A 23,078-nucleotide genomic window follows, 5' to 3' on the forward strand; every position below is an offset into this window, starting at 1 on the left:
AATAGCAATTTAGACAACAGCTAATAACCATATTGCTTTATAGTATTAATGCTGTTAGTTTGAGCAGACAGCAGACTGCCCGGATTGTCTATGGGCCAAGATTCAACATTGATCTGCGATCACGATCCATTTTTTTTTTTTAATTTAGTGACCTTATTTATATTTATTTTCCCCCCTATTTGGAATATCCAATTATGTTTTTTCTCCTCACCGCAGTGGGTCCCCACACAGGACATACGTTCTGAGGGCATGTGCGTGTCCTCTGATCTTGAAGCCAGAATCACTTTTACGCCAAGCAATTCAAAGCAGAGGTGGGCGGGCTACCGATCGGAGAACAGAGATCAGCCCTGCTTTTTATCCACTGAATGTGCTTGGTGTCTGGCCAGTAGGGATCGCTGTTGCATGATGAGGAGAAGGAGTCCCTGCTGGTTTCCCATCTTCTACCTCGGCAGCATCAGAACAAATGTGATACCTCTTTAGGGTCCCCAGCAAAGTTCAACCTCTTTGCACAGCCTGGACGCGCACCGGCACCGTCCAAGCTGTGTGACTCATCCTGCGCTCCCATTGGCAGTACTTTACCTGGATTAGCCACTCAGGGACTGCTTGATTCATTTTAAGCATTAATAAACTCTGTGTGATTATTCTTGATTAAATGTTGTCTGGGTATGTAAAAATCTGTAAGCCAGTATACGAACAACGCACTGTAGGAGTTTAAACAATTTATTTGTCTTCCTGATAAGCCTCCCCTAATTTTATTAGAGAACAAAAGAAGGGCTGCAATGTGAATATATATATATATATATATATATATATATATATATATATATATATATATATATATATATACACACACACACACACACACAGTCACCTCCAAAATTATTGGCACCTTTGATAAAGATGAGCAAAAAAGGCTGTATAAAATAAACAACACAGGTAACGAGCTATATTGTAATTTTCCAACGTGGAATATGTTGTACTTTATTGATGATTCAAGGGAATCAATCAAAGTTACACATTTCTCAAATTATAAATTAAATTTCCAAAAAAATAAGTGTCACAATTATTGTCACCCTTGTTTTTAGTACTTTGTGCACCCTCCCTTGCAAGGATAACAACACTGAACCTTTTTTATGAGATTGAAGAACACATTGGAAGGGATCTTAGACCATTCCTCCATACAGAATCTTTCCAGATCCTTGATATCCTTTGGTCTGAGCTTATGGATTGCCCTCTTCAATTCAAACAACAGGTTTTCAATGGGATTCAAGTCTGGAGACAGATTACAAAATGTTGATTGTGTGGTCAATTAACAATTTCTTTGTAGATTTTGATGTGTGCTTGGGGTGCATTGTCTTGCTGGAAGATCCACTTGCGGCCAAGTTTCAGCCTCCTGGCAGAGCAAACCAGGTTTTTTGGCTAAAATGTCCTGGTACTTGGTAGAGTTCATGATGCTGTTGACCTTAACAAGGGCCCCAGGACCAGTGGAAGCAAAACAACCCCATAACATCAAAGATCCACCACCATATTTTACAGTAGGTATGAGGTTCTTTTCTGAATATGCATCCTTCTTTTGATGCCAAACTCACCGCTGGTGTGCGTGGCCACAGAGCTATATTTTCGTCTCTTCTGACTTTAGCACCTGGTTCCAATCCAAGTGCCAATGCCGTTTAGCAAGCTCCAGAGGCTTACATTTGTTGCTTGCTCTCAAAAAAGGCTTTTCTCTGGGAACCCTTCCAATAGGCTATTTGCATGGAGGTGGCGTCTAATTGTAGATTTGGAGACTTGGTGACCCAAAGATGCAACTAAGTTCTGTAATTCTCCAACTGTGGCCTTTAGGTACTTCTTTGCTTCCTGAACCATCTTCCTCAAAGTGGGTGGGGGCTACATGCACTTGCGTCCTCTACCAGGCAGATTTACCACTGTTCCACTGGTTTTTAACTTCTTAATTATTGCCCTAATAGAGGTAAGTGGTATATTTAGGTTTTTAGCTATTTTTTGTACCCATTGCCTGATTTATGAAGGTCAATAACCATTTGTCTCTTCATTTGTGAGTTTTTTTACTTTCCCCATGGTGATGGATGACAAATGGATTTTACATGCGTGCTACCTCATTTTTATACCCCAGTGAAACAGGAAGCCATGGAAGGTCACAATACAGTTCCATAAGACTGAGATGTACTTAAAAAAGTAAAATGTTAATGCAGATTTAATTACTCATTACCTGTGTTGTTTATTTTATACAGCCTTTTTTGCTCATCTTTATCAAGGGTGTCAATAATTTTGGAGGTGCTATATATATATATATATATATATATATGTGTGTGTGTGTATATATATATATATATATATATATATATATATATATATATATATATATATATATATATATATATATATAACACAAGGAAAAACTACAACAAACTGGTACGATATTAGGGTGTACATATATGCAGTATATATACATATGCATTTACAATACAAAATAATATTCTAAGTGCAATACAAAAAAATAGCAACAAACTATTATTCAATGTTCTGTGGTTATTTGTTAGATACAGCTGGATTACATTAATCTTTCAGTAACAATGTCCTATTGTAAGTGACTCTGCATATAATGCACCGTTCACAGCCCACCTCTGTAAAGCGCTTTGTGACGGTGGTCCACTATGAAAGGTGCTATATAAAAAATAAAGATATCATTTATATTATTAATATTCAAGATACAAAATATATGTGTGATCCAATGTTGTAACAATTTACAGATATTCTCAGTATAAGTGAGTTATACATATCAGTAGAACACTATCTTTAAGACTTTGTCTCAGAGTTGGATGCCCATTGACTGGACCACACTGGATACCCCTTTTATCTTGTCCAAGCAACAGTAAATAAAAACTGAAATCTACAAGTGGATTTGTTTTCATCTTTCCATTATAAAAGTTTCTAATATTAAAATAGAAAAGTATAAGAAAGAAAGCTTAGGTAAAAATTGTAAAGCCCAGACAGGTATGGTATAACATATTAAGAAACAAGGCAAACTATAGTAGACTATGATAAATGGATAGTGTAACCATTGGAAAAGCATGGGGAAACTGCAGAATTAGTGTGGAAATGTACAATGGTGAACTGGTAAAATGTACAAGGGTAAATACAGACTAATCATCTCAAATGCTGTTTAACATGTGTTTTCTTAAGTACTGTATTGTTGTTTTACTACATCCTGCTGACTTATGCCAGGTTAGCAGATTTCTTGCTTTCTCTTAATATGGTTTGGGGAATGTTTTGTCTACAAATAAACATACAAAACCTCTTACGAATGAAAGCAATCCACTAGTCAGTTCAAATCGCAAAGAGGCATGATGGGTGTGTTTTATACACTGTGGGTAAAAAGTCACACAGTCAGCAAACTCATGTTTTCTTCTTTGTCCGACGTGGAGGTTTCTGAAAATTTACATAAACGTCCTCTTTGTTTTGACATCTTGGGGGTTTTGTCATTCTGTCATAGACAGCTGCATGTTCGTAGTTGTTTATGTGCTGAAAGAAAAATATGAATAATGTATTGTAAATGAAGTGTTCATCATTATTAATCTGGTAACTAACAGCACTAGTATTAATTCAACTATACAGAAGTATAAACTATATTTACCCGTCTTTTTGGAACATCTAGCTTGGCTCTATTTCTCATTCTTTTCCTTCGTCTCCTACAGGAAAAGAAATATAATATTTCAGGTTGTTATTTGTATCTGGTTATGAATTGCATTTTAACACCTTGTTGTCCTTGACAGGCTTTTCTCTATTCCTCATAAGACATCCAGCAGTGGGAGGGTAAGACTACTATTGGAAAGGGAATTAAAGCCTATTATTATTATTCATCTGCCTCCTCATGTTACCTTCGCATGAACTCTGAATCTGTTAATTGGCTTTCTTTTATTGACTATTTTAGATTCAGTTGCACTTAATAAAATATATGTTAAGCAAATTAAAAAATACAAATATGGTGAAATTATTATTATTTTTTTAAACAAACAAGACTATAAATAGTTTTAAAACTAAAAAAGTTTTTTATACTATGTGAAATAGTTTTTTAAATATTAATAAATTTCAATGCAATGTGCTGTGACTTGCCTTTTCTGACACACCACCACTGTAGCGATGATGATCACTGCTAAAACAACCAGCCCACCAGCTCCAGCTCCAACATAGATGAGTATTATTTTCATAAACTCATTTATTTCTGCAATAATGAGACAACGCAAATATAAAAAGTATGTATCTGGATTGTGTTCATTAAGAGGAAGAAATACAATACAGTGTTGGCCAAAAAATTGCTTAACAGTCACTTTTGTTTAGGTTAAACTTTAAAAAATGTTCATCACTCATGTCAAAACAAGCACAACAACTTGACATTCGATGCAATAAAACAACAATTCCTATGTTGCACAATTTTTGGCCTATCCTGAAGTTTTAAACAGTAGATTAAAATGAAAGATTTTACTGGCACAGCTGAGATTCATATTCCGATCTAGAGTGTTCAAAAGGCATCACATGTGTGGACCTTTACTTATACAAATACAATAAATTATGACTGTATCTTATCTATAAAATGCAAAACTATTATTATATAAATAGTAAACTTATTATTTTTGCCTGTGAATAACTAATTCTAGTCAAATACATAACCTTGGAGCAGTTGAAAGACAAATAATTTTATTTAAATTTGCCAGTGTAATGAACTTTGTTTAAAGTGAAACTGCATTTCTAGACCATTTTGTGCAAATAAATATTTTTGTAATATATATTTTTATTAATATTCACTTGCACAAAATGGGCAACATAAATACAGCTTAATCAATTTCTTTCACTTTTATATTGTTGGTTCCAATGATGCCATATACTGACAGATAGATATAATGCATTTACTGAATTCTAGCATCTGGTTTATATTTCCTCCCCAGAGCAAGACTGCATCATATCTATATCTACGTGTGGAATGGAAGAGAGACTGAGTGACAAAGTGTCCGACTCACTCTAGAGATACATTCTTAACACCTTGATGTTCACATTTACATCTACAGTGTATTCTTACCTTTTCTCACACTCAAAGATATAGTTGTCGTGTGATTTCCCTGGTCAGTGCTGAAGTGACACTGGTAAAGCCCTTCATCGTTTAAAGTTATATTCATCAACAGCAGGTTGATACTTCGTGCTCTGCTGCAGTTTACCAGTGTCCGCTCTTTATAATCGGATCCAATGATTTTTCCATCAGAGAAACTGCAGAAAGCTATAGTGTCTTTATGTTTCTCTCTAATCCTTTCAAAGGTCACGTGGTAAACAGTTCCATTCAGAACATAGTGGCATCTTAGCATGAAATGATGACCTTTCTGTACTATCTCCTCAGAATCAGGCTTTCTGTTACCAAATCCATCTGGAAATAAAGTAATTTCATTTTGGGTTCATTTTGATCTGACCGCTCCTCATAATACTGAATTGTCTAGCAAAAGAAAGCAAATTACTTCAAAAAGTGTAAAGATATCAGGTTAATACAATAGTTCCCTTTAAGACTATGCATTTAAATCCTATGTATTGTCGGGTGTAAAACCCATCATATTTAGATGTTTTACTGCAATTCTGCTTCAACAACTTAATAATTAAAGACTTATTTTCTCTATATTTTCTCTATGTTTATCTTGTTATTTCTTGTATTTTTAACACGTAGATTAATCTGCTGTACATTCATTTTTGGAAACAGATTATGGAGTCTTTACCCTGTCTCTCCTGCAAAATCAGTGTACTGCTGCACTAAGCTAATTCTAAATCCACAGAATCAGAAACTAAATGTCCAATAAATGTCCAATAAAATAAATACATTGTCAGTGTTTTGCTTATTCATATTTATACCCCCACTATACAGTCACGTCTAGAGGATGCCAATGATCGTTCAATGTTTGAGAAGCGTCTTACTGACTGAATTTTTTGTACCTGGGGAGAGGTTAGTAATCTAACTGTATTAATGAGGTTTAAATTAAATCAAATAGTGATAAAAGAGAACAAAGAGAAAATAAAAAAGTGCTTAAGTGAAATGGAAAGGGGAAGTGGGAGAGCAATTTGAAAGTTGAATAATTGTACCGGTCATGAGTTGGGCTATCAGCTTTTGCTCTGCTGATTTAACTTTGTCAGATAGACTTTGTGGGTATGAATAAAAAAATATATATATCAAAGCTAAATTAAACTATATTGGAAAAGTACTGTCAGGAATTTATAAAGAAAGTATTAATATTACAAATAAAACAATAAGATGTGATTTAAAAATGTAGCCAAAACTAAAAAATAAGTACCTTAAAACAAAGAAAAAACACAGAATCAGGATCACTTTCTGTTCCCTGTTGTTTTTAAACTGAACTACACTTTGAACTATTTACAATGTCAATGCCCTCTTGCATTAGCAATGTTGCTTGGTGTATAATGAACAGTTGTCAATAGCTTGTAAATGGCAAGACAACTGCTTGCTTAAAATGGACTCTTCTCATATTTAAACTATTTCCAGTAAATAATCTAACTTGTGTAGATGATGTCATGAAATATATATATATATATATATATATATATATATATATATATATATATATATATATATATATATATATATATATATATTGAAAATGTGATTTATGAACTGCTGCCAGTTTGAAAAATGTGTTAAGTCATCCAATATTTTCAATTGTTCACTTAAAGTAACTTTTTGATCTATTTATTTTAAAAGTAAAAAGCTTTTAGGTTGAATACGACTTAAATCAACTGAGAAAGTACAGTACTTGTTTTGCTTTAAATGGTTATTGCATACCCAAATTACTGTTGAAAGCACCCATGAATCCAAGGCTGGGTATGCTCACAATTGTAGACTGTCTTAAATTGCTCACCCAAAACCCTGAAAACCTAGCGATAACTAGATCTGTGACCATAGTTCTGAGTTTGAATCCTTCCTCTCTCCATCTCGGTTTTGTATTTTTTTTATAAAGGGCCCGTGTTTCAAAAATCATTGTTACCTCCACAGTGACTCCCCCATTGGTTTTTCTCCTCATTTACATCTAGGTATTTTAAACGTCTACTGAAAATACATTACCTGAATTCTCCACCAGGAGAAGTTTTGTCCATGATCCTTTTGGAAATGTTTGTATGGAGCATTGATAAAGACCTAGATCTTCAGCTGAGGCATTTATGATAGTGATGCTCCCATCCATTGACGATGAATTGAGGAACACAATTCTTCTTTCGTATTTGTTGAATAATTTCAAGCCATGTTGTTTATGGTAAACAGCAACCAGTTCTTTTTTAGAGCCTGACTTTCTTTCCCAGTTAATCTGGCTCAGATTACCTGACCAAGGACACTCGCATTTCAGTGTTAGGTTTTGCTCCATCTTTACAGTTGTGTCTGCTATCAATGTTGCACCTGAAATACAGAAACAACAATCCATATGATGATGTGGTACTTACAGTATGTATATAACAAGGAAAGGTAGCATGCTGTACCATTGCACCCCCCCAAAAAAAACCCAAAAAGGCAGGATATTAGTGTCCATTATTTAAATTACAAAGCATGTGGAAAGCCAACTTCAGGTTTGAACACAAAGGGGAGAGTTCATACCCAAAATGTGTCTTGTAAGTGACTCTGCATGTAATGCACAGTTCACAGTCTACCTCTGTAAAGCGCTTTGTGATGGTGGTCCACTATGAAAGGTGCTATAAAAAATGACCTTTGTTGGCTGCAAAAAAGTTAAAGTAACAAGTAGACCAAACAGATTTTTTAAAAGCAACCTTGAATGGCAATTTCAGCAACATTTTTGAGTTTTGTAAACCTTTAAAAAAAACTTATGTTGACATATTAATTCAAATGACTGTGTAATTTCCATAGCCTATTTTGCTGCCTCAAATCCCAAAATATTAAATACGGGAGAAACGTAAACCTGAAATGACAAGGCGTGTGTGTTTCTTTACACACAGCGTACATGTCAATTAGTATGTAGAAATGTCATTGTACAGTATGAGGAATCTGTTTGGCCCTTTTGCCGTAGTAAGCAACTGCACAGCATTGATGCCAGACCATGTATACATAGTAATTGAGCAATTGAGAGCAGCTAGGTGAAAGAACACACTTAACAGCATGCTCAGCAGATCAGAGCTCTGCAGAGCGAATTTCACCAGTGATCTGAGTGAGCGGAACAATTCTCGCTCTGAGCCTCTCAGTTACTTAACGCACCCACTGCGGCACTGCTTCTACTTGACAAAACTACGAAATGAACAGGGGAGGTGAAGAGTAATGTAAAATACTGTAAGGAAAATAAAATGCACATTTTCCACGGTAGGCAATCAAATACATGATTTCCGTGAAATTCTTGATATGTGAATTTTCCGAGCCCTAGTTATAACCACTCGCAAGTCTCAAAGTGAGCAACCAATGAGTTCATTGCGTTCATAATTAGGAGGCAGGTGTGCATATATTTTCTTGTTATTAAAAATACACACAAACAAAGTATTCCATTGGTTTGTACCAGTGCTGATATCTTTGAAAACAAGCCCTGACAGCTCCATAAGAATTGTACTTTTTAACTATTAGACGAAATATTTATAGAATAGTTAAAAACTGCTGGTATAACCATGATTCATTTTATTATTAATAGAGTTTTAATTAAATTATACCAAATTACATTTGTATTTACAGTGAAGGGAACATGATAAAAGTTTTCATTATAAGCATTTGGGCGACACAATTCCCTTATTTGTAAATAAAACCAGGATTTCGTAGAATTTAATTAAAATGCTATTTTAAGTGTATTTAATTGCTAATTAAGCAATTCGACTTCCAATATCTTTCACATTTTGTCAATTCCCTTTATTTTCCTAGAAAGAATGACCGAGGCATGTACAAGCCTATCTTTCGAATTTCAATTCTAAAACAAGTTTGACTCAAATGGAATATAGAAATGCATGACAATTGTTCGAAATTGGAGGTGATAATGTGTCGTAAGACCTTTCGTATTTGTACTTACGCATTCTCACTATAGAAACGAGCCCCAGGTCTTTCAGTGAGGTCCTCAGTTGTTCGGCCACACAAAGACCAGAACAGAGTATCACTACCCTACCCTGATCTATAGTGTCAGTGCGACAGGGACAACAAATAAATATCCCAAGTGATAAATAGAGAAAACTGCTGAATGTGTAAAATTGTTAAACAGAGTTTAGACATAATAAATGATGGCTTATTATTTATAATAATAATAATAAATAATAATAATAATAATAATAAATAATAATAATAATAATCCTTTATTTGTATAGCGCAATTCATGTACAATACAATTCAAAGTGGTTTACATACAGAAAAAAATACAACAATACAATAATAAACAGAAAGAAAAGAGTACAATTATTAAAAACTGAAGTAACAATAAAATTCAGAATAAAACATAAAAATGTTATGGAAAAGCTATATTAAAAAGGTACTAGAACAGAAAGCAGCCTCTCCCATCCTTTTACCATTCACCCTCGGAATACATAAAAGGCTAACATTTGCAGATCTATGAGTGCATTCAGGCTGATAAGGAATTAGCATATTATTTAGATATTGTTGGAGATAGTCCATTCAGTACTTTAAAAATTAGTAATAGAATTTTAAAATCAATTCTGTAATGCACAGGAAGCCAATGCAATGATGCTAACACAGACGTAATGTGAGCCCTTTTTTTGTTCTAGTTAGCATTCTAGCAGCAGCATTTTGAACTAGCTGTAGGCGTGATATAACATGACTTGTAAGTCCAGAAAATAAGGCATTACAGTAATCTAACCTAGAAAAAATAAAAGCATGTACTAATTTCTTTGCATCTTCCAAAGACAAGAATGATCTAACTTTTGCAATGTTTCTTATAATGATAGAAGAACACTCTAGTAATGTATTTTATATGTGGTTCAAAGGAAAGTTCAAAAATAACCCCCAGGTTTTTCACTTTTGATTTTACATTTGATTTTAGCATACCTAGACCAATATTTGACTTAAGAACATAAGAACATAAGAAAGTTTACAAACGAGAGGAGGCCATTCAGTCCATGTTGCTCGTTTGCTTGTTAGTAGCTTATTGATCCCAGAATCTCATCAAGCAGCTTCTTGAAGGATCCCCAGGTGTCAGCTTCAACAACATTACTGGGGAGCTATTCCAGACCCTCACGATTCTCTGTGTAAAAAAGTGCCTCCTATTTTCTGTTCTGAATGCCCCTTTGTCTAATCTCCATTTGTGACCCCTGGTCCTTGTTTCTTTTTTCAGGTCGAAAAAGTCCCTTCGGTCGAAATTGTCAAATTTAACTAAGAAATTCTAAGACATCCAGCTTCTAACATCAGCTAGGCATTTGAAAAGGGCCTTGATTGTTGTTGTGTCACCTGGTTTAACAGATATATAAATCTGTGTGGCATCTTTTATTTAAAAATAAAATAAAAATACTGCAGTTGAGAGATTTAAAGAACGTTAATTTGAAGACAGACAATAACTTGTTTTATCTAATCCAAAGATGATACATTTTAAATTAAAAAATACCAAATAACATAAAAAAGCATGGGCTATTCTGTGTTGCAATGTTTGGACAAGACTATGAAAACTCTACACCAGCAGTTCCACAGGGGGGGAGAAATGCTTAACATTTAAGACGGTGTTTGTTGTCATCTTAGAATTACATTTTCACTCAGAAATAAGTCACTCTGGGACACTTCCTTTACTGTCTACAAACTTTTCAAGCGCAGACTGTATGCTGAAAATGTCACACACAGCACCAGATGAACTACACGTATATACAGTATGCAACCCACAAGGCAGATGCTTGTGATTTTGAAAACCTGTAAATGTAGTTATATGAAATACTGTATAACCTGGAAATATTTCTTTATTCTAAAAGGTCCCACTGTAGAGCATTTTTTTTTAAAGCTAATTGTTTGGCTCGAGGCCTTATTATGCCACTGTGTTTTTGGATGTCTTTCTCTAAAAGTGTTCTATGTCAGTTTCCTGACCTATCAGATAAGTAGGTCAAATCAAATGTATGTGTATACATACTTAATTTCAAATTAATCAATTAATAAACCTACTGGTAATAATATCAGAGTATAGGTTTTTTTTAACCTTTTTGTTTTTTTACTGAGGTTATAATGTTGCACGTACAAAACATTACTAATCCACAAAAGAATATAAAAGGACTGCTTTAGGTTACATAATGTAGTTTAATATGTATTCTTGCAACACATGCAATTAATGTATTCATTGTTAATAATATGTATATGTAATTTAAAGATGTTGAAAAAGATTCATCTTGACAATAAGTTGCAGGGGATGCCACATACAGCTAAATTGTAGGTTTAAATCTGAAGCAAAAAAAGTTCTAAAAAATTACCTATATAACCATAATCTCATGGGGATTCACCTACTGTACTGTTAGCCCTGTACCAAAGTCAGTCAGACTGGCTGTTAAACAGTCCATGCGGTATTGAGTTATAAATAATATTTATTCTGAAATAGAAACTACTTTAGAATTATATCAGAGTATATAGTATAAATGGTAAAATAGGTGAAAATATACTTTAAAAAATCCTACTATCATAATCTATACTATGCTTTTGGGACACATTTTAAAATACCATGCTTAATTATTTGGACCAGGTCCATTACACGTTTTTCTCCTTATAGTTTGTACTGAAATAACTACATTTTACTAATTACTTTCGGTAAGAACTCTACAAGTCACATGCTTTGCAGATCCTTTTGCAGATACAATTAGAACCATAATTTTCCATTTTCCACATCATTTCATCTTAAAAAACTAAATCCAGGATCAAGGAATTTAAACGCTTACCTTTGTGTAACCTGAAAAGAATCATAACCAGCAACAGATAATCCATTATTGCAGCCTCCGTTGTTCTTTATTCAGTAGATGTGAACATTTCAGTTGAATGGTTAGGTACTAACCAGAGCTTCCTGTTCCAGTATATTATGCAGGCTAAACAGAACAGGGCATGCAGTACAAGGAACTGAACATCAGAGCTGGATGACACAAGATCAAAAACAAAACTGTAATCAAAAGGTAAGTCCCATGAAAAAAAGCTGTTTAATTTCTTATGTATTGTTCTCCTGACTTGATCACTTATTTTAAGACAGTGGATCACACTCAAACGTGAGTTTACCTTTTTTTTTTTTTTTACAGAAGGAATACAAAACTTTGATGCTAAAATAGGTCAATCAAAAATCTCACAGTACATACAATGAAGTGTGCAAAGCTAGTACTGAATGCTTCAGGTGAATGCTTTATCGGATATACAAGTATAACACTGTATGCAAATAAAAATATTACAAAAAACTGCGTACATTTCTGGGAATTTTTTTTTATGTGAATGCTGAAAGGTTTCCAGTGGTTACATTACTAAATTACAAATTATTCTTTTTTTACTTTTTGTAATAAAATAAATTAGTATGAGTTTCATATGCAGTGGGTAGCTCAGCCCACTTATTTTTCCTATTGATGATTCAAATTGATGTCCTTTTTTCTTAATATTTAATAAATCCTTTTACTTTCTCATACATATATAGTATATAGATCTTGTAAACTAATGCCAGTTACACCAACCTAATAGTGAGGTCCATGATAAATGGCCTTGGTACCATGGTAAACTTGCGATACCTCAAGGCATGTCACAGTATACTGCGGTTATGGTGTGGTGCAGCAATTAATGCAGGGGGGGGGGGGGATCAGGATAGTGTAGAGCGTGTGTGTGCGTGCGCACGCAAGGGGTTGCATGGTGAGTGTATGTGTGCAAGGGGTTGCATGGTGGGTGTATGCATGCAGGGGTTGCATGTTGTGTGTGTGCATGCAGGGGTCGCATTGGGGATGTGTGTGGATGTATGTGGAGAATTGGGGTGCAGGTTTGGTGTGAAAGACGGGGACAAGGGAAGAGAGGGCATATAAGGGAGTGCAAGGAAAAACAAGGAGTGGAGAGACAGCAGGAGCGACAGAGAAGGGTGTGTTTGGGGAGACATAGAGATAGAAGAGGAAAGGGATCAAAGGAAACAAATACTAGCAATATAAAATAATTTATTTTCATTTGACTCCCAGTTCCTTTCTCCTCACTTTATGGTTTTATTTTGTGCTCATTTTAAATAAAACGGCTTGGGCCTTCATCTACTCACTCTTGCAGTCTCATTTCTGTATCAGAATCCAAAAACGCTACAATACCATTTTTTCATATAAATAGAATCAACTGTTATGGCCATGCATGTTGATAATATGAACATCTACACTGTTTGGTACAGTCAGACATTAATACTATTGAAGACATGTCGTTGGTTGATGATAGTAGGAAATAGGCTTATGTAGGCTATAGGTTAATGTAGTTGAAGCATGCGGAGTAAAAATGCTTAGCTATCACTGTCATATAACCCAGGTACAATAATCTAACAGAAAGGGGTTAAGGCACATGCAGTTTGATCAGGGAGAGGTTCTGATGGCACTGTCCTTCAATCTCATATATACAACATAAGAACAAAAGAGCAAACAGAAAACAACTGAAGCTACTCGCTGTGCATGACAGTGCCTTTCAGAACAGTGTGTCAGAACGTCTCAGAGATGGATGCTTTGTTGCTTCACTCTTACCGAAAACATCTATGACTTCAGTGCTTCTATTCAAGAATATTTTACAGAGAAATATGCTGTGCGACGACAATGCTTCCAAGATTTAGATTCCTAAGGCTTTTTCCAGACCAGTAAGAGAAACTAACCAAATTAAAACTACTCAAGGCATTGTAAACATCAAGGCTGTTCAAGCTTTTACAGGCCGTGTATGAACAATGGCTCTATTGTGATCTAAAAATTTGATAACGGGGGGGGGGGGGGGGGGTTACTTCTCCAAGTTCTGGTTAAGCTGTTGCACATTCACAACCACTTTTCTGTAGTAAAAATGTTAAATAACATAACATTCGAGCAGTAGGTTGTCTATTTTTCTAGCAATTTAGACGTTGTCACAAATAGGTACACATCATTAATAAGGCTAAAATTTTGGCACGGTCATTTTTAGTAAATTTCACAGAGGAGGTGCGTCAAAAAATACAAGAATTCACAGAAAGGTCACCAAATAATGTTATTTTAGCTACATCAGCATACACAAGAGCTTTTAAATAGTACATCAAAACCAATAATATAAAGACTACTGCTTTTGACTACTGATAAGTTTAAATAGAGTACAAAACTTACACTACATACTTCAGACTCTGACATAATTTCTGGTTTGAGTCAAGTGTGACACGTTAGAATTACGTAATCTTGCAACGTGTCTCTTTATTGGAAAGCCGTACAGCCTTAACAGATCATCAAACCTTCCACCTGTCATTCTAAAATACCTAAAATATCAATGTCTGAAATTCTCCCTTTCAGGTTCTCTGTTGTTGAGAGGATTTTTTATTTTATTTTTTTAAAACCTCTTGTATAAGAGGTACAAACTTAGCACAATGTCAATGTATCCAATTTCATAAATGCAGTCTGTATTTAAAAGTATGAACAGCTGCGACCACTTTGTGCAATCTAAAGGGCTGAGACGCGATGCATCCTTCATTCAGCAAATAGTGAAGCTAGTGGAGTTTTCCACGATTCTGAAACAGCATGCTGTAAGGAAAGCCTCTAAGTCGATAAACTTCTGTTCTCTGACGCATTTGTTCTTTTGTCTTTACAGAAAACAGCTCATTCCTATTTTTTTTTTGGTATTTTAGCTGTCAACTATTTACATGCTTGCTCTCTCAGCTATCTAATTCGCGGACCTACACTGCTACACGTAAATACTGCATGCATACACAACCAAACAATTTACAGATACACGCAGATTTGTATTTTCAGTACATGACATGCTGCAGAGAATAAAGGAAGTGCATAATCAAATATGTTTTTACATCCATTTTCATGATTTCACAGACTTTATTCACACTCATGATTTCCATTTACTCTGTGACAAAATCGCAGCCTTAATTATTGATAGACATATTTAATAAACAAACAAATTCACAATGATGCTTAAAATGCATTATTTTGGGGGATTTATATTTTTTACATTGTGGTTTAATTTTTGCACACAACCAACTAACCCAGTCTATTGCAAAATATTTCCCAGGCTCACAAGTACGAGAGGAACATATTGATGAAAAATGTCTTATTACAAAAGGAATTTAATAACGTACAAGGCATTTACAAACAAGTATCTACTAATTTACTCTTGACAAAGTCTTTAACTATTTAGAATCTGGGTCAGGTTTTCAAGGCACTTTAGCTTATAGGAAATCATAGGCGCCTCATTGGTTGTTGTTGAATCTATAAGGAAATCAAAACAAAAAGAAAACTATATCATACACTTTTGCATCATATTCATGCTTGTCAAAATGTATGTATGTATTTTGGTTATGGTGGTGGCACCTTTAATAGTCTACAAAAGTTTCATGATTAGCAATCTTTAATTAATAAAAACAAAATAATTAAAAATGATCTTGAAATGATGTACAACTAAAACTTTATGTATAGGTCTTGATAGAACAAAAAAAGAAATGCCTTTATATTTTTTAATCAATCCAACAAGTCGTTATTTAGAATCACAAACTTTTATAGAAATAAACATCTCTCAAAACACCCATCCAAAAAAGCATCTGAGAACGGTATCTTCCCTGTGATCAATCGCACACATAAAGCGATACTTTTTTTCGCCAAGGTCAATGCCTCGTCAACTCTCCTTTGGATGGTTGGGCTCTTCAAAGTAACTTTTGCCTGTTAATAAAAATAAATAACTGAACTGCATGTTTTAATATCATAATTTTATTGACAATAAACATTAACATTACAATATTAAAAAGACAATAGATTGTAATGGGTCCGAATCAGATTACTGTAATTGCATCTTTTAAATGCTGAGATCATGAAATATCCAATACAGTAATCCGTCGTGTATCTGCCCATCACATATCCACCATGATCAAGCTCTTCAGCAATGTTAGTTTATTACTGAACAGAGATTAGTTCAGACACTGTACATCCCACCAAAGTTTACGTACAATGTGTTGTATGTGCTTCCTGTGCTACCATTGCTGGTAGTGTCACGTAATCTGTTCAGTGTGTTGCTATGTAAATAAATCCTGTTTGCCTGCGTGTTGTATCAACTTCAACCTCGATCTCCTACCTGTCACTCAGCAGCGAATGCACACACTCACACGGCAGATGGCTACCCTGTCACAAGCACTGATACCTTGTTTCTTTCTAAACAAGGGATTTAGGGGGGGCTGCCTAATAAAAGCTGAATCTCAAAACGATAATTGTGTGAATATAACAAACTGTTACAGCTGTGTAATTAAAACTCATGTATTCAACTTTACATATCTGCCATTACTCTGGTCCTACTGCAATCGGTTATGTGACGAAATACTGTATATCAATTTGTTATTATGACTTGCCATATTGTTTTTAATACAGTGCATCCCATTTGCACCAAAGCAGTGCTGAAAAGTTAATATTTTTGTTTAAAAAAATTTAAGTCAATTTTACCTTCTTGGATTCAGAAAACAAACTCTCTCCCCTAAACACAAACTCTAAACTGCAGAATTATACATGGTTTTTACATTCCTGTAAGACATCTACCTCGATCTTTAGTAGAAAATGTAATTGTGCATTTGTATGTCCATTTTGTAATCTTCAATCTGGTTTCTCAGGAGTTCTGAATAAGCTTTTGACTTCCATATTTTTTTCAGGAAACACTTCAAACCAAGTGTTTAATTCTGCTTTCACCGTTATTCTGGGCATACAATTTGGCACACCAATGTATTTCTTAAATTTGGTTCTGCTTTAAATATTTTCCCCACACTTTACTCATGGATTGTGGTACATTAAGCGTTCAAAATCGTCCTTTGCAATACATCCTTGAATTTGAGCTTACTTGACCTTCAGGAGAAGCTTCAGTGTTTCAAATGCAGATTTTATTTCTGTCAAAGTTGACAACCCAGCAATAACTGAGGTGTAAAACCCTTGCTATAAAATACAGATGTGACAAAAATAAGAATGTCGTTGTCATTCACCCACCACCACAGCTATGAATAGAAAATATGAGCGAAAAGCCACATGACAAGGTCGATCACCATGACCTATAGCCACATATGCATACCAATAGAAAGGTCACCCAGATTTGTGTTATCTTAATAACAATGTCTATTTCAAATTGCATCACTGACAAAGGGTTACCAGCAATGTTTTCTACTTGCCGCTTATTCAGTTATGATGAAAACATTCTGGACAAACTTCAGCACAATCTATAAAGAGTATGACTCAGGGGGTACATGAAGGTCAGTCAGCACAGTGGATATCACTCGTTTTGGTGCAGTTTTCCATGCTACTGACATTGAATTTGTGGCAGGGATAAATATTACTAACATCACAACTATCATTAAATTATATACAAAACTCACCTTTTGAAAATTATGTAGTAAAGCCCAAAGAGCAGAAGCTCCTATTGCCTGTACGTCTGGAAAGTTACTTTCTAAACATGCAGACAGCACTTCCACAGTTTTATCTAGGGGAACAATTATAAGGTCTTACAAAGGAACCATTCACCACTGTTTTTTTTTTAAATTTAATTTTAAACCACAAGTAAACAAACTGAAATGGTTTGCTCTCATTAGTAACAATGCAAAACAAACAAAATTGACAGCACTGTATAGAAATAGAAAAAATAAGGCAACGTTTGCAACGTTTTTAAAGTGTTTTTTGCGGCTGGAGGGGTTAATTAAAGCTTTTTGATATTTATGTTTTAATAATGTTTCTTAAATAACCTCAAAGCAAACAGTGCAACTCTGTTATAAGAAATACAAATTTTCTCTGAAACTCAACTGAGCAGCAGTGGTTGAGGAGGCAGTATCTCTTATATGAAGTGATGGATGTGCACACCCAGGCTGCAAAATGTGTATAAATTCATTTATTTCTTGTTCTAGTTGCTCAGTCTCACTGTGATTTTTAAATTTCACACCCGACATTCCTAGATCTAAATGCAGTTTAATATTTACTTCATCATTGAAATCTTAGCAGCTACATCTCTGCAACCTCAATTGATAAAGCCTGTTTATGATCGCACTGGCTGAGGGGTACCCCAAAGTCTTCCCAATGAAACAAAACAAATATTTATATAAGCTTGAATTGCAAATGCTTTTTGTGCTATGAAGAAACTATAAAGAAAGTTTCAATAAATACCTTTGTCTAAGTTTTCTATTAAGTTAATTTGAAATACTTCTGAAATATCATTCAAAAATGTTTTTAAGGTTATCAGATTAACTGATGTACATAAAAAGATTTTTTTTTGATTTACAGATCTTTCCCCTCTTTTTTTTAATTGTTATGTTTTAAGTCAAAAATTTAAGTTATGTTATTTTACTGTTTCATTGAATTGTTTTAATGCATGCGTGCACATCAATGCCATTGAGAAAGTAGTTCTTGTAAAAAGAATGACATTATCATTTTACTGCTAGTGCTGTGGTGGAGAAACGTGGCTTCTACCGAGAACAACAATTTGACCTTTTACTTTCAATCTGTCTTGTGCAACATCCACATCATACAGGACCACTTAAAATAATATCAGAGCAAGTGAGATTGAGATTACTAAATACAACTGGAAGCAGAACTATTTCTAAATTTTGCAAAACTATAGCCTCATAGATCTACATACTAATTACTGTCCCACTTTAGTAGTTGCAGATTGACCAATTTAGTGACTTCTATTCATTACAGTTAGGGTTATATATCCATGACATATAGAAATGCTAATAAGTATAACACCACCATCAGAACGGCTCTGACTCATAGTCGCACAACACATCCTTGCAAGTCCTGTTCTGTCAATTTCCCCAGCATCACTGTGTTTTAATTCAGTCTGACTAAAGGTGAATGCTACTTTCAAATTATTATATTTATAAACATTTTGGAAAACCAGGAAATTAAGGTATACAGTGCAAAATGTTAAATGTACAACTGCATAGGACATCAGTAGAGGTAAAGTGAAACCATCATTTACATTTGTTTTAAAAATGTATCTTTATAGGACTGTAGTGTGGAGTGATGTATTAAGTTTGTGTGATGAGGTGGCAACCAATGGTCAACAAAAGATTAATCCACCCCATCTAGAATATTGCTAGCCAATTAGTGCTCCCTCAAAACATGCAGTTGCATAAATGCCAATAAACTAACCTTAAAGCAACAAATGTTTCATTCTTAGTTGTCACAGTGCCAGAAATACAAAATATTAGCTCTGCTCCTCTTTAAATACCATAAGATAACTCACTTTTTGCAGCTGAAAGTTGCATTCCATGACTGAGATTGAGAGCTCATTGAAATAATTACCTTTGTAAGTACAGTATCTTAACACTTTTATGCATGGGAACTTGTAGTCTTTATATGGTGCATATGGTAGATACAAATGCATGATAGCCTCATATGAGGATGCTAAATATGTGCATTGTGTGTCCAATACGTTTTTTGTTATTTTCAATATGTTTTTTATGTATTTTTTTTTGTCACAAGCAAAACAAAAACAAAAAAAGAGAGAATATTTTTACCATGAGCCAGAAGTTTTGGTTTGTTGGCAGCACTGAAACAGATATTATGTAGAATGAGAAGAGTGGCAGGCTTGCTGCTCTGGGATTTGTACTGCAACATCTCAGTGAGAAGATCCAAAACATGATGGATTTTCAATATCATCTGCTGACCATCTTCACCAAAGGATATGTTCAGTAAAAGCTTCAACCACAGGTTGACCAGGGGGTTGATGGTTTTAGACCCAGGCTTCGACAATGACAAGGTTACAAAGTTTTGCAGGAAGTTGCTATTTAAATGAAGGAGATTAAAAAAAGTACACATTTAGACGATCAGTTTCTATGGCTATATACATTTTTATATATGAACAGGCATAAGCAGAATACAACATTTTTAAATACCCAAGGCAAACACACCCACAGATGCTCCTTATAAAATACCTCAATACAATGATTTTATTATGCAAATAAGCACTGATAGCCAAACTCATTACGTTCTTCAATTAAATATCCCTGTGCGTAGAAAAAATATCACAGACATTATAAAAAAAAGAAAGCAGTTCTATTATTGTTTATCTTGTTATTTAAAAAGATGTGCTTTCCAATATTCTCTCTATAAAACGTATACTTCTGCAACACAGCACCAATAATACAGAGCGATGGCAAGTGCAATATGTCCACTGGCTCTTTATCAAAGCAGCATATTCTTTTGCACTGAGTGGATCTGACTCATTAGGCTAGGTTGCTGTAGTACGGTCTTCTATTACTGTAGATTTAAAACAGACGTGCTTATATTTCCACTTGTGTAAGTTGCTTTTAAGGTCTTACATGTAGGTAGATAAAAGCCCCCTTTACGTGTCTTTGTTCTGGGGTTTCAGAGTTTTACGGGAAACAAAATAACAGCAGATCAATCTTTTAGTAATGTAAGTTTCCAGTGTGCTTTTTTGTACACTGATCAAAACAATAAATTCTCTGCCAACTAAAAATAATTCCAATCATTTACTATGAGTCCACAAACAATCAGCAATCCCCCAACACACAGCCACTGAGTATGGAAATGTACATTTAAAAAAGCAGGGCTTGGAACAGACTAAAAAATGTTTCTGCTTGAAGTTAGCACAACTCAGTGTCATCATGTGGGCATTTACTTTTTTTTTTTTTTTTTTTTTTTTTTTTAAGCAAAGTGAATGTTCTTCCTATTTCGTTTAAACAAACCACTTTTGTCTTTACACTCAATGACCTCACCTTCTGCATCACCCCTTTGCAGTCATGAGATATGGCAAGATTGGAAAGCAGAGCAAATGACAATTGCTGGATACTGCTGTTCTCAGGAGCCTTCTGTGAAGCCAACTTCATAATGCTGTGCACCAGAGAGTGCACAGCATTATTTGAGAAGCACTCTGTACTCCACTGCCCCAGCACAGTAAGCCACAGACTAAAAGAGAACTCAATTAACGAATTCAGGAAAATACAAATGTAATAGACGTCTGCTTAGGGTCCTGTTTTGTCTTCAGTAGGTAGGAAAAAACATCATGTCGGGTATATATTCCAGATTTAAAAGATTCTTCAAAGCTTCATTCCGAGAAAATGATTTTATTTCACCTGGTACGAGCATTGTATTTTCAATAAATGTATGTTTATGTTTACTGCTCACCAAACCAACATGCAAACTATTTTAATTTTACAGAAGGATTATCACACATTTAATAAAACGTTATTTTACTTTCTACAGACACAAAATAGCTATGTTTTGTGCTCAATTGTAATGACACGCTGCTATGCAAGGTCTGTTTTGAAAAACATCGCACAGACCCAATCTTTACTTTCTATTATTTCACACTTGCAGGTATTCTAGGCACTATTTACTGTAAGATCAAGTTTACATTATGTCTCACTGTTTCAGGGCAGAAGCCCTGCTGCTGTAAATCGTGTGTGTGGGAATGTAAAGTTGGCAGGGGTGGGGTTAAATCTGCTCCTGCCAGCAAGCACAAATGCGGCCATTCCCCAATTAGGTAACTAGTGATAATTGAGGAATGGCCACCTCTATAAAAGGAGCCAGAAAGCCTTTGTTTTTTGGCGGAGTTTGGAGAGAAGCGTTTACACTGTGAGTTTGGATTACTTTGTAGGGAATACAACTGCCCAGCTTACAACTGTTTAATCTTTTGGTTAAACCTTTTATTTTGGCCCTTGTGCCCTGTTTGTTTATTCCAGAGTTTTTGTTTCTTTAAATAAATGAGCACACCCAGCGCATAAACTGCAGCTTTCTGTCTCTGGGTCTAATTCCTGCTGGTAACCAGCCTAGGACGTGATGCTACCCTGTCACACTCCCACAGGTTATTGAACGTTAAAGTAAATTTCAGTTTCAAACCATCTGATAGGTTCATGCCTATATGTACATTTTAAACAATTCTTACCTATTATGATGCACTCAAAACTAAAACGCATCAGTAGAGTGATTTAGATTGGTCTGCTTTTCATTTTACCATCATTCATCATTGTAGGTCCTTAATTAAAGTACTTAAACATAACACCGATTACATTTCTTGGGTGTTAAGTGTATGTGTTGAACCTGTGATATAAATTTCCCCTAATGTGTATATGCAGACTTCAAAGAAACCACAATCTAGTAAAGACCTAATGGTGTGAACACAGACGCACATCCGGTCATAAAGTGCTTTGTAGTTGTGCTGTCACCACACTACTGGAAATGTTGTATTGTGTTTGTAAATGTACATACAATTCATTTTGTTTCTCAGATAAACCATATGACATATGTTTGTAGATAAGTACAAATGTTAAGCAGTAAAACATTTTTGAAAATTTTTAACATCTGCTAGCATCCCTAGTGGAAAAACACCATCCAGATTAAGTTAGTTAAATGGTGATGATATTTTGATTTTCTATTGTAGATCAGTAAAATAAACTCCATTCAGTTTTGTATTTTTTGTTTTCAATGGCACCTGGGACTTGTAATAGTAAAATGTAACGGTATGTTAAGAAATTACCAAAAATAGTGAAATGCAATGCCTTTACCCAGGTTACATTTGAACACGAAGAAAAAAAAAAAGTGTCGCAAAATGCAACAAAAGTGTTTTTTGCAACTGCTTTTCTGGGGGTTAGGCACCATTGGCGCCTTTAACACAAAAATGCTGCCTCTCCCTTTAAAAAGTTCTGAATGTGTCTGTATTTAAAAAAAAAAAAAAAAAAAAAAAAAAAAAAAAAAAACAACATAGCACATGTTTTAATAAACTGAAGTGCGAGAAGGACGTTAACAATTTGATTGAATACCATTTCAGCATCAGGTGTTTAAGTGGTTCAATTTAATAATTAGGAACATATTTAAACATGCTTTTGTTCATATTTTACATCATTTAGTGTGCACAATATGACCAGAAGCGTGCTGTGTATGGTAATTTAGAGAATGTAAGTTAGAGGGGTAGTAAACCACTTGGATGG

At 34.6% G+C, this 23,078-nt stretch overlaps 1 protein-coding gene and 1 pseudogene across 1 annotated transcript; both read right to left on the reverse strand.

The window, feature by feature from the left end:
* Positions 1–2,653: 2,653 nt before the first annotated feature.
* On the reverse strand, positions 2,654–12,266 carry LOC121314184 (CD226 antigen-like). The gene is made up of 6 exons (XM_041247195.1): positions 11,887–12,266; positions 7,124–7,450; positions 5,090–5,428; positions 4,129–4,237; positions 3,650–3,704; positions 2,654–3,537 (listed from the first exon to the last, which is right to left on the reverse strand). The coding sequence occupies exons 1-6, from the start codon at positions 11,930–11,932 to the stop codon at positions 3,412–3,414; spliced, it is 1,002 nt and encodes a 333-aa protein (XP_041103129.1). The 5' UTR covers positions 11,933–12,266; the 3' UTR covers positions 2,654–3,411.
* Positions 12,267–14,674: 2,408 nt separating this feature from the next.
* The window catches only part of LOC121313763, a 51,625-nt pseudogene continuing 43,221 nt past the window's right edge, over positions 14,675–23,078 (reverse strand).

The sequence above is a fragment of the Polyodon spathula genome, chromosome 4, assembly GCF_017654505.1.
Source record: "Polyodon spathula isolate WHYD16114869_AA chromosome 4, ASM1765450v1, whole genome shotgun sequence".
Classification (NCBI taxonomy): Eukaryota; Metazoa; Chordata; class Actinopteri; order Acipenseriformes; family Polyodontidae; genus Polyodon; species Polyodon spathula.